Source organism: Cebus imitator, unplaced genomic scaffold, assembly GCF_001604975.1.
Source record: "Cebus imitator isolate Cc_AM_T3 unplaced genomic scaffold, Cebus_imitator-1.0 Scaffold28, whole genome shotgun sequence".
Lineage (NCBI taxonomy): Eukaryota > Metazoa > Chordata > Mammalia > Primates > Cebidae > Cebus > Cebus imitator.
In genome coordinates this window covers 4,501,862-4,514,525 of record NW_016107343.1, presented here as the reverse complement: position 1 = coordinate 4,514,525, position 12,664 = coordinate 4,501,862, and the positions used below count along the sequence as shown (strand labels likewise).

Here is a 12,664-nt window from a genome sequence, read left to right as displayed (position 1 = left end):
ACCATGTTGACCAGGATGGTCTCGATCTCCTGACCTCGTGATCCACCCGCCTCGGCCTCCCAAAGTGCTGGGATTACAGGCTTGAGCCACCGCGCTATCTGGGCCCTCTTTACCGTCCCCTAGTGAGAGGATACCTGACAGCTTGAAGCTATGACTCAGTTTCCCTTTATTAAGTTGGATCTATTCCCATGGTTCAGATGGACAGGAGCGAGTCTCAAACTTTAACAAGGGAGTCAGAGAATACTGGGACAGCTGCCCTTTTCCCCAGTCTATCACTGCGAGTATTAACTGGGCAGGAGGCCTCTTGTTGGCTGTTTTTGCTTCTGACTTACAGCTTAAACTGATGTCTCATCTCACAGTCTGAGACTTGCAGTGTGGAAATCCCAGAGCTAGAATTTGAACTGGGAATGGCCGTCCTCGGGGGCAAGTTCACCACACTGGAAGGGCTGCTGAAAGACATCCGGGAACTGGTGAGTCACCTGAGTAGAGTGTAAACCACCTTTGAGCAGTTTGGCTGTGTGAAAAGGGACTGAAAAACTTCAGACATCCTAGTTTTCGATGCTGATAACCGGGTTTCTTTGCCTTAAAGCTGGTTTAAGAGACTTACATATTATTTTGGATTGTGAAGATAAGTTTGTGGGAAATGTTGAATGGAAATTCCAGGCCTAACTTTGAGACTTTATAGTTATTTTCTGGTCTTGGATAAGTCATTTATTTTACTGTAAATTTAGGGGATGAGGGTCCTTCTAGCACCTAAAACTTCCCAACATAAAAAAACATACATGTATGTGTTGACTTAGCCCAAATATTTATCTTCTTGATGAATTATTTCATATGATACTCTGTTGGGCATTTTGTATTTGTAAATTGTACTTTTTCTTTGCATTTCTTCTCCAAATTAGGATTAGAGATTATATTCTAAGAACATGTTTCTAGATTTTGTTTTACATTGCCAGTTTTGTTGTCTTGGCACATTATCCCGTAGACTCCTAGGAGTGACTGCTTTGGTCAGAAAGGTGGTGTGGACTAAATGGAAATGAAGTTTCTCTGATTGGGCATCCACTGCCACCGCCTTCCTAGTTTATGGTCAGGCCTAACAAACGTAAAGCCAGTATTCACACAATTTGTATGTCATTTATTGCAGGTGACCAAAAACCCTTTCACACTGGGCGACAGTTCCAGTCCTGGCCAGGCGGAGAAACTGCAGGAGTTTAGCCAGAAGATGGACCAGGTAAGAGGTCACTGGCCAGTCAGTACTTAGAGTCCTGGGGCTCCAGTGAACAAGAGGCTGCATGCTCGTGTCTTGCGACTTTTTGAAGATCTAACCATCAGGTTGGGGATTCTTCTGGTTCCCTATATTCCATGTCTTCTTTCTTGTTTTTCACCCTTATTTTGTTGGAGCATCTTTTCCAGTAACTTCCTAGGAAAAAGTGCATGGGAAATAAAATTTCTGGGACCTTCCATGTTTGAATATTTCTGTTATCACACTGAAGTGACTATTGGCTGGGAATAGGATTCTAGGATAGAAATAATTTTTTACCAGAAACTTGAAGACACTGCTCTACAGTCTTCCAGTTTGGTGAAGACACTGCACTGCTGCCTTCCAGTTTGGCTGTTGAGAAGTCTGAAGCCATTTTGATTCCTGGTCTTTTATATGTGACCTAGTCTGTGATCTCTTTGTCTCTGATGTGGAAGTTTAGGATGTGCCTTGGTGTGGGTCACTTTTTACCCAGTAGGCTAAGCACTTGGTGGATCTATGGATCTTTTCAGTCTGGAAAACTCATGTGGTTCAGTTCTAGGAAGCTTTCATGAATTATTCTATTGAGGATTATCTTTTTTCTGATTATTTTTTCTGTTCTTTCTGAAAACTTCTGGGTTTTAGATATTAGACTTACTTGTCTGGTCTTCTATAATTTACTTTTTTTTTTTGTCCTACTTTTAGTTTCTTGGGGTTTTTTTTTGTTCTACTTTGGGAGATTCCCTCAACTTTATTTTCCAACTCTTCAATTGAGGTTTTCATTTCCACTAAAATTTTTACTTTCCAAAGAGTTTTTTAAAAAATAGAATCCTGTCTTAAGGATGTAGTATTTTTTCTTCTTAGGGATTATTATTATGGTTTTTTTTTTTTTTTAATTTTTTAGCATGCAGTTTATATAGTGCTTCTTGAGAATACTGATGTTGGATTTTTTTTGAGATTTCTTTCTCCTTGCAGCCGATTTTTTCCCCATTTAATTTCCCATCTTTCAGTTTTAAGGGCTTTGTTCAGATGTCTGATAATCATTGATTGTCTTCTTACAAGTAGAGGCCTAAAGATCTGAGTAGGGTGAGCCTTGTTGACATGGGGCTTAATGCAGGGGGATTTAGCTTAGCCATTTTGTTGAGGTAGCCTCCAATGCCAGAACTGTTAGGTATTTCCTCCTGGGCTGGTCAGATTCCTTTCATCTCCTTGCTGTTCCATTTCCTGGCCTGAGGGTAAAGGCTTGTCTGGCAGTGTTCTGAGACCTATGGGGAAGGGCTGGGGTGTGTATGTATTCTGTTTCCCATAAGCTTACATTCATTTAACCTCCTTGTTCTTGATTCCTTTCCCTCCAGTCTCAACTGGGCCAGCACCTTCAGTCCACAGGTTGCTGATGTTAGGTTTTCTCACCAGTCCTTATTTTAGATCCTTTCCACTTTACTTTTAGAGCTACCTAATTACACCAATTCTTAAAACTTTTGAGGATTCTGTAATATAAATTGGATTGGTTCTTGTCTGGCAGACATAGCCCCTTTTTTTTGGGGGGGCGGATTATGTAAAGTTTACTTGCCTTGTTCTCTCTCTCTCTCCTTTAGATTATCGAAGGTAATATGAAGGCCCACTTTATTATGGATGATCCAGCAGGAAACAGTTATTTGCAGGTATGATAGACCTTGTCTGGTGTTTCATAAAGATACATTTTGTGATCTTCCTTGAATATATATCATTTCCTTAGAAACGGAAAGACTTGATTCCAAAGGGACTGCTTTTTACCAAAGAGGCAGAAGCTAGAAGATACATAAGGGAGAAAAGAGGAGGGTGTGGGAGAGGATTTTTTTTTTTTTAAGTGTATGTAAGGAAGGAAAAAATGGATACTCTGAGGCTTCTTTTTTCCTATAGTCTAACTCTTGTCCCCAGTTCTGGAGTTTTCATTTTGCTAATCTGATTATGGAGTGAGGAGAAATGGTTCCTTGTCCTGAGGCCAAGATAGGAAACTGAGAGGCTTTAAAAGTTGACTGGGGAGGTAGTCTGGTGATTGAGGTACCTTGAACATTTATTGAATATTTATCATGGGTCAGGCAAAACTCTTGTAAGTTCTTTCCAAGATTAAGACCATTGCCACATGTTTCATAAGAAGGTGCGGATGTAACAAAATAAGTGGATTGTTCCCTGATTCTGGGGCTGGGCTTTTCCACCCCTGGTTCTTGTGGGCACTGTTGCTACCCTCTAGTTCCGTCTAGCCATGGTAAATTGGAGGCCAATAAATAGAAGAAAAAAACCCCCAAAGTCATTAAGTTCTTGTGAAAGTGGGAGTTGGAAGCTGCCTGCAGGGAGGGAAGTGGCACGGCGGCACTGATTATCTGTCCTTGACCTTGCAGAATGTGTATGCACCTGAAGATGATCCTGAGATGAAGGTGGAGCGTTACAAGCGCACTTTTGACCAAAATGAGGAGCTAGGGCTCAATGACATGAAGACAGAAGGCTATGAGGCAGGCCTGGCTCCACAACGGTAGCAGTGGGTGGGTCAAGAGCCAGCCTCCAGCGCTGCTCATTCTGCAGGTTATTTGTTAGTATTAGAAGGCTGGGAGTGTCCTCCGCACCAGCCCTGGCCTATGGTGGGACAGACATCCTGGTCTGAGTCAGATCTAGGCACACTTTCTAAACAGCTTGTGATGCAAATGCGAGCCTATTGTGTTACTTGACCTTATTTTGGAGGTTTTGAATTGGCCTAGGAAGAAACCCAGAAATGAACTAGGGGTATGTCATGATCACTTTTTTCATAGCAAGTCTTTACCCTCCCTCCACGTAATGCTCTGTCCTCTTAAGGTTGGAACTCTGAAGTTGGAGAAGTTGGGATAAATTTACACCTGGAGTTTGGTTGTCGGTTCTGAATATTGTAAAATACTGACTTTCAACAGGAAAGGAGTCTCCTGAGGGGAGACCGAGTCCAGCACAAGTGAAGGAGTTACCATTAAAATGATGACTTTCAAACTGGCCTCTGTATTGGCTCTATCTGTGTTTGATATCATGCTGTTAGAATTCAGCCTCCTAAAGAAAATTTTCCTGTGTGTCCACTGTAATTTGGAGATTGCAGCTGGCATTTAATTCATTCCTTCAACAGATGCTTGCTTGTCTACTTTGTGCCAAGCACACTACAGGACAGAGGACATCATAAATCTCTTTTATGGAACTTTAAGTCTAGTGGGGAAAAATGACAACAAACAGATCGGGAAACAGTACACGGAGGAATGTAAAGCAGAGATGGGGGCTGGTTGTGCAAGGAAAGGGAAAGTAGGGAAGATCTTCTGAACAAGAAGGTGATCATTTGACATTTGAGCAAAGCTGAGGAGGTCAGGGAGCGAGCCGTGTGGGTAGCTGGGGGAAGAGATTTCCCGGCAGAGGAACTGCAAATGCAAGAGCTGTGAAGTTAGAGCCAGTGGGGTTATCCGATCAGTTAGCCCCACTCTCAGTTACAAATGGCAAAACACATTTAACCAGAGAGACAGGAGGCCATCTGCAATTGTTCCGAAAGTTAAAGACCAGTGAGCACTCTGCTGCTCAGGCCCTGGACTTGCTAGCTGGTACTCTTTGCACTATAGTCTGCTGCCTTTCATAAATAAAAGGTGACTCCTGCAGTGCACACTGCAGGTTATTTGTTCAATAAAGACCAGTTCATTGGTCTTTATTAAGATAACATCTTTTAATTAAGATGTTATCATAAACCTTGTTGCGTTGTGTTGCAAACTTAACTCTGAAGAATGATTTAGAGATGACTTAGCAATCAGACATCTACTCTCACTGCTCTATTAAACTATTCTCAAAGGTCACAAGTGATTTTCCACTTGGGAAATGTTACCTCTTTCTGTCATATTTGATAGTGGACCATCTCTTCTTAACCCTTCTCTTGGCTCTCCATACCCTTGGTTTTCCCTTCACTTTGAATCTTTCTTATTTGGACACTCTGCCTCCTCCCTTTTCCTGAAATATATTTGTTTCCAAGAGTTATGCTTTTAGACGTCTCTCCATATCAGATTCTTTGGCATCTTACTATCATGTGGGACTAACTTCCAGATCTGTATCTCTAATTTCTGTAAGTGAGGGTGGGAGTAAAATGTTTGGAGACTCAAGTTAGCAAATGACTCATTCAAACTATAAAGCTTCAGTACTTTTAGTAACCTTACAGGCAACTATTCTACCCTAAGAGATTATCTCAGCCGGGCACAGTAGCTCACGCCTATAATCCCAGCACTTTGGGAGGCTGAGGCGGGTGGATCACGAGGTTAGGAGTTTGAGACTAGCCTGACCAACATGGTGAAACCCTGTCTCTCCTAAAAATACAAAAATATTAGCCAGGCATGTTGGTGCGCACCTATGACCCCAGCTACTCGGGAGGCTGAGGCAGGAGAATCACTTGAACCTGGGAGGAGGCAAAGGTTGCAGTGAGTGAGCTAAGATCGTGCCACTGCGCTCCAGCCTGGGCAACAGGGAGACTGTCTCAAAAAAAAGAGAGATTATCTCTAGATATGTTTCCAGCTGAATTGGGAATCTAAGTTTCCCAGACAACCCTTCATTTGGTCTCTTAGGTAGACTTCCCCATAGTGTGGGTGTGCTCTGTTAAGATAAACCCCACGATCAGGTTCATTTTCCATTGTGAAGGAAAAAAAAAATGGCACTCCGGCTTATTACCGAATCTGTTGTGAGTTTGGTTGCTGCGAGGCAGTCTCAGAATTCACCCAGTTGCTGGGAAATGACCTGAGTTTCTCAACTTGCAAAGACTGAGGACCAAGTGCCAGACCAGGATAACCCAACTAAGGCACTTCCTGCCCTTTGATGACAAGGCATTCTTTAGTTTCATACTCTTTTCTTGAAGCATCTCTCAGCTCCTTTCTCATTTCATAAAGTGTGTCAGGATGGGAGCTTACATTTAGTTAACTGGGTCTTGCTCCACAGCCCCTAGCATATGACACATGGTTAGTAAAATCTGTTAAAATTGTCCATCCTAGATCAAACCCTATGAGGACACTAGGGATAACATCTATAGGTAATAAGGTATGAAAAGGGTCCTGCTTTAAGGTGAGGGCAGGTGAGACAGTCAAAAGTGCCAGGCCAAGAACACGTAGATTGTTTCACAGCCACAAGAGTAAAATTTAAGTGGAAAGTTTTGTGATTGTGTTAAAAAAAGAAAGTGGTTTGTGTGTGAGGGCACGCCTCCTGCTTTCATGGTTCAAGTATGTGAAATGCAGCCATGTTCAGTCGTTAGACCTGTGGATGAACATACAGGTAGGTACTGAATGTACATCTCTGTCGAGATGAGTGAGTGGAGGAGGTGAGGTGAGTGCTGGGAGCAAGTATGAAGGGCAGTTGACTTGGCCAACAGAAAGCTAATGATTTTAATGATGGCAACACTTGGCCAGGCGCGGTGGCTCACACCTGTAATCCCAGCACTTTGGGAGGCCGTGGCGGGTGGATCGCCCAAGATCGGGAGTTCGAGACTAGCCTGACCAACATGGAGAAACTCCATCTCTACTAAAAATACAAAATTAGCCGGGTGTGGTGGCACATGCCTGTAATCCCAGCTTCTCGGGAGGCTGAGGCAGGGGAATCTCTTGAACCCAGGAGGCGGAGGTTGTGGTAAGCCAAAGATTGCACCATTGCACTCCAGCCTCAAAAAAAANAAAAAAAAAAAAAAAAAAGGCAACATTTCTTTTGTTCTAATGTCAGTATATTTCCTTCTTTGTACACCTGTGGTATGTGCCTGATGCACACTGCAGAGAATCGTGCCTCTGCTTACATTTAGGGCAGTGGTGGTTAAGACTACTTGGCTTTATTCTTATTAAAAACATTTTTTACACACTTCTTTTTAAGGCAAATTGCAGTGTTTCTAACGGTGAAGAGAAAAAAAGCTACTGCTTATTTTGTGTGTTCACCTCAGAGTTTAGTATTGGCACTTCCAATACTTGTTTTCCTATTCTGTAAAAGGGGGATAATTGGGGCTTTGTAGAGTTTTTGTAAGGATTAAATGAGTTAATGGTGAAGTGCTTTTGTATATACTTTCTCTCCTATTATCCTCACAAAAATTCTAAAGTGTTTATTTCTGCATTAACTCATTTTTGGGAAAAGGCACCTATCAATAAACAAAATTACCCTATTTTACAGGTGACAAAACAGCCTCAGAGAGGCTAGTAATTTCCAGTAGGAAGTAGAGCCTTTTTTTTTTTTTTTTTTTTTTTTTTTTTTTGAGGTGGAGTTTCGCTCTGTTTCCCAGGCTAGAGTGCAGTGAGGAGATCTTGGCTCACCACAATCTCCGCCTCCTGGGTTCAAGTGATTCTCCTGCATCAGCCTGCTGAGCAGCTGGGACTACAGGTGCACACCAGCATGCCCAGCTAATTTTTGTATTTTTAGTGGAGACAGGGTTTCACTATGTTGGTCATGCTGGTCTCGAACTCCCGACCTCGTGATCTGCCTGCCTCAGCCTCCCAAAGTGCTGGGATTACAGGTGTGAGCCACCATCCCTAGCTGGAAGTAGAGCTTCTAAGAGGAGGTGTCAAACTCAGGCCAACCAGATGCTGAAACCTGAGCTCTGAATATTTTGAGCTCAACTCCACAATTACTGCATAGCATCTAATCCTGCTTAACTGCTTTGCAGGGTAGGGTGGAGACACTTGGGTCTTCTCAGGCTAAGGGACTGGGTAGGATGGGTAGTGGTGGAATTGAAGAAAACAAGTGGGAAGAAGATGAGTGGGCAGAAGTTGAGAGGGGTGTATTGGCAGTGTTCACTGGAGCAGAAGTGTGAGGCTTTCTGAATGCCTGCTGACACCGGGGTGGGGCAGGGCTGTGCAGTACAGTTTAAGATACACCAAACTGGACTAGAAGCCAAGGTAGGGTTGTGTATGGGGTACCCCTGGGGCCCTCCAGCTAGTGAAGCCCTATCCTGTCAATCCAGTGTCCTCGTGTCACAAGCCCTCAGAGACCCAACCTGCTCTCCTTTCTGGAACTGTGCTGCAACCACTCACCATGGTCCACTGGGTAAAAATTCATGTTTCAAGACTGTGATCCCCAAGCCTGCTTTGTATTATATGAGTAAAGAATTTTAAAAATACTTATCCCAAGATATGTATATTTATTTATAAGGTAAAACTATGCCTGCTTGACTAATATATTAAAACAGTGAACTTTTTGGCTCTTGGTCCAAGAAACTATTGTCTGCACTTCTGTTTAGTTGTCTATAGCATCTGCAAATTCTGTCAGAAGGCTGTGATTTCAGGAACACTAAAACTTCTCTCTCAAATGGTACAAATATTCAGTTTAAAGACAAGTTCTGGGGATCTAATGTACAACATGTTGACTATAGCTAATAATTCCGTATTGTTTACTTGAAATTTGCTAAGACAAATTTGCTTAAGTGCCCCCCCACCCAAGCAGTACATAAGTAAGTCTAGTAAAGAATGTTTTAATTAATTTGATTTTGGTAATCATTACACAATGTGTAAGTATACCCAATCATCACACTGTACACCTTGAATACATATAGTTTTTATTTGTCAAATAACCTCATAAGGCTGGGGAAAAATGATAAAAAAGTGACAAAAATCCTAACATATGATGAGGTAAAAAGATGCTATATTTCAATAAATTTGGATGACCTCTTGCACCCCACTTTACTAGCCTCTACTCCCAAGAGTCATGTTCTGGCGATGTGAAGTTGAACAACTCCCTTAATCTTGCCAACCTTCAGTTCTTATTTGTAAAATATGATAATGAAACAATTTGAGAATTGTGAGGGTTAAATATGTTAATTTAATTTGCTCTTAACCCCCTGCAAAGAAGAAAGTCTTTTCTTTCCTCCCAAAACTTGAGTGTTAGAATTCATTCTCTCTGGTTTCTTTCTTTTGCTATGCTGAATATATATCCAGGTCCTTTTCATTGGCAATATTTTATCAATGCTACATATTTTCTAATGTTGTATTACAAGTTCCCCCCCGCCCCCCCGTTATCTCTTGAAGGAAATATATATTTCAAGAGATAACTGGGGGGTCGGGGTGGGGAACTTGTAATACAACAATAGAAGAGTTTACACAGGTCTTAGAAACCACGTTTTTCATAGTAATTGTGTTGGTTTGCACTTCCTGGCTTCCTTTCTCGAACAGTAGGTATCTGGAAGCCTAGTAGAAAAGATTCTTCCCACTTAAAGATACGTATAAAAATTACGAGACCTGCCTGGGCAACATAGCCAGACCCCGTTCTCCACAAAAAGGAAAAAAAAAAAAAAGAAGACAAAACAAAAAATAATAACAAACAGTTCCGATGATCATGTGCCCAAACGCTCCGCGCACTTCACACAATAGTGTCATCGCAGCCTGTGACCATTCCGAGTTAGGTGCCGGGATTCTCGCCGTTTTGTGATAACTTGCCCGAGGTCGCACAGCTAGCTGGCTATGGAACCAGTACTCAAATTCCGCTACGCTGCAGCCCGTGGCTCTCCACTTTCTTGCCCTTGCTCTGGAGCTTAGGCAGACGCTGGGGGCCGGGTCTTGGTGGGTCAGGTTGTGGCCTGAAGGCCAGAACAGCGCCTGTGGCTGCTGGATGGATGGGTGCGTGGGTGGATGAAGAGAAGAAAGCTGGTGGCGTCGTCCCAGGGCGCCCGAAGGTGTGCACGTCCCTGGCTAGTCTGCGAGCGCGCCCCCGGCGGCTGCACCTGCCAGCCGCGTCATTCTCAGCACACTCCGCCACTCCCGGCCCTGGCCCTGCTTCCTCAGGTGGCTGGCGCGCGCTACGCGTTGAGGCATTTTGTCCCCAGCGCCGAGCCGTCTCCCCGCCCCCGCCGCTGCCATGGCGGCAGCTCCGCCGGTTTCCAAGGCCGAGTATCTGAAGCGTTATTTGTCCGGGGCAGATGCTGGCGTCGACCGGGGGCCTGAGTCCGGCCGCAAGCGCCGCAAAAGGCGGCCGAAGCCTGGTGGGGCCGGCGGCAAGGGGTGAGTTGGTACCGGCCGGGGCGGGGCCTGCGACGACTCGCCACCCCTCACCCTTCCCAACTCCACCCTCGGCCGCCCGGAGGTTCCTTCCCTCCTGGCGGGTCTCTTGGCTGCTGCGCCGACCCGTGCTCAAGCCTAGGGCCCCACTCCCACCGCTTGAGGCCCCCGCCTTGCCTTTGCTGCCCCCGTTACATCTCGAGCCTCTGAGCATTAGCGTCAATGCATTAAAGCCGGGTTGTAACTTTGATTACTCTTTTCCCGCCTTGGTAGACTTCCGTCCTCTCTCTCCCATAGAGAATGAGTATTGTGCCCCGAGAATAATGGAGCGATTCAAAGCCTCTGCTTGGATCTTTAGGGCCCAGTACCTGCCTGTGGGGGTTCCCAAATCCTAAGGACTTGGTTCTGAATCAGAGACCTTCGGTCACCTCCTGTTACTCTTAGTAATAGTCCTACTAACAAGAGCAGCTGACATTTGTGTAGTTCTTATCATTATACTTTCCTTGCCAGGCAACGTTATAAGAAATTTAACCATATATGAGTTTATTTAAGCCTCACAACATTACCATGAAGTGGGTATTATTTTCAAATGGGAAAACATTGTGGCCCTGTGTAGTGGGACCTACCAAATCGTTTCCACCCAGAACCACAGAATGTGACATTTAAAAATAGGGCCTGTGGAGATGTCATCAGTTAAGATGAGGTCATACTTGATTAAGGTGGGTGCCAAATCCAAGACGACTGTTTTCCTTTTAAGAAGAGGGAAGTATGGACACAGACACAGCAACAAAGAAAAAACGACCATGTCTAGATGAAAGCTGAGATTGAATTGGATTTATGCTGCCAAAAGCCAAGATATATCTGGGGCTACCAGAAGCTGGAAGAGGAGAGATTTTCCCCTAGAAACTTTCCAGGGAGGATGGCCTTGCAGACCCCTGCATTTCAGACTGCTAGCTTCCAGAACTGTGAGAGAGTTTCTGTTGTTTTATGCCACCCAATTTGTGGTACTTTGTTAAGCAACCCTAAGGCACTAAGATACCCAGCGAAGTCACATTGTTACAAAGAACTAGTCCATTTTCTTTTCTGGTTTGGTGCTTGCCTTATTATTGTCTTCTGCCTTTATGCTTTGCTGACTCGTGTGGATCCTTTGGGGGCAGTGCCATGTGATGAAAGTAGCTTGAGCCTTGGAGCAGCACTGATCAGAGTTCAAATCCTAGCTGTGCCACTTTATAGGCTGTGTGCCCTTGGGCAAGGTGTTTCATCTCACTGAGCTGCAGTTTCCTTATCTTTAAAATGAGAATAATACTGAATAATAATGCTTTTATTAAGTGGTGGTGGTTGTGATTAGAGGGATTGCATTCAGTGATCTTGGCTTTTTGAATAACTTCACATCATGGCAGTTGTTGTTATAATTTGGGCTCAACTATAGTTTATCCATGTACCAAACATTTATTGCATACTTCCTATTCCAGTTACTGTAGGGTGTTGAGGATGCCTCTGAACAAATAAGACATAGTCCCTCTGTAGGCTTATAGTTAAATGGGAATACAGGCATTAAGTAATAACACAAGTAATTGATATATTTCCTTTACGATAAACACAATGAAAGTATTCCAAGAGTTTTTAACGAGGTTTCTTAGTCTTGAGTTAGTGTGGGATGGTGAGGTTAAGGGGAAGCAGTCAAGAAAGGTTTGCCAAAGGAAGTTAAATTTGTGTTAGGTACTGAATTATGAGAAAGAGTTTCCTGGAATGAGAAAGAGTTTCTTACCACTTTAGGAGGCCAAGGCGGGTAGATTGCTTGCATCTGGGGGTTTGAGACCAGTCTGGGCAACATGGTGAAACCCTGTTTCTACAAAAAATACAAAAAAGTAGTCAGGCATGGTGGCACATGCCTGTAGTCCCAGCTACTTGGAAGACTGAGTGGGGAGAATAACTTGAGCCCGGGAAGTCAAGGCTGCAGTGGGCCGTGATCATGTCCCTGCGCTCCAGCCTGGGCAACAGTGTGAGACCCTGTCTCAAAAAAGAAAAAGATTGAGAAGAGTAGATCAGGCAGGGGGAAAGAACTGCATATGTGAAAACTGATGTAGTAGGAACTTGGCTCCTTTCTAGGCACCAAAGTATGACCAGGGAGGTAGGTGTTCAACCAAGGAAGTAGCGGTAGATGAAATTGACCCATGTAGACAAAGATTGGACCATGCAGGATCCTGTATGATTTTGAACTTTATTTTAAAACCAGTAGACGAGTGTTTTTAGGCTGGTATCCTAGAATGACTTTGATCATCTTCTTCTTCTCATTTAGAATGCGGATTGTGGATGATGATGTGAGTTGGACAGCTATCTCCACAACTAAACCAGAGAAGGAGGAAGAGGAAGATGATGGAGATTTGCCTGTGGTATGTGTCTTTGGGGCTGTCAGGATTTTTAAATGAAGCAAGGTTCCTTTTTTTTTTTTTTTTTT

At 43.7% G+C, this 12,664-nt stretch overlaps 2 protein-coding genes across 3 annotated transcripts in view; both read left to right on the top strand.

Moving 5' to 3' along the window:
* The window catches only part of ZPR1 (ZPR1 zinc finger), a 9,192-nt gene extending 4,960 nt beyond the window's left edge, over positions 1-4,232 (top strand). For both annotated transcript variants that reach the window (XM_017523334.2, XM_017523333.2), the window contains 4 exons: positions 360-470; positions 1,145-1,231; positions 2,833-2,898; positions 3,616-4,232. In XM_017523334.2, coding sequence (XP_017378823.1) covers positions 360-470; positions 1,145-1,231; positions 2,833-2,898; positions 3,616-3,750 — 399 coding nt within the window. In that variant the 3' untranslated portion in view covers positions 3,751-4,232. The remainder of the gene's footprint in view (positions 1-359; positions 471-1,144; positions 1,232-2,832; positions 2,899-3,615) is intronic.
* Positions 4,233-10,025: 5,793 nt separating this feature from the next.
* BUD13 (BUD13 homolog) overlaps positions 10,026-12,664 on the top strand; it is a 24,508-nt gene continuing 21,869 nt past the window's right edge. The window contains exons 1-2 of the mRNA XM_017523332.2: positions 10,026-10,209; positions 12,506-12,599. Of these exons, the coding sequence (XP_017378821.1) occupies positions 10,067-10,209; positions 12,506-12,599 (237 nt within the window). The 5' untranslated portion in view covers positions 10,026-10,066. The remainder of the gene's footprint in view (positions 10,210-12,505; positions 12,600-12,664) is intronic.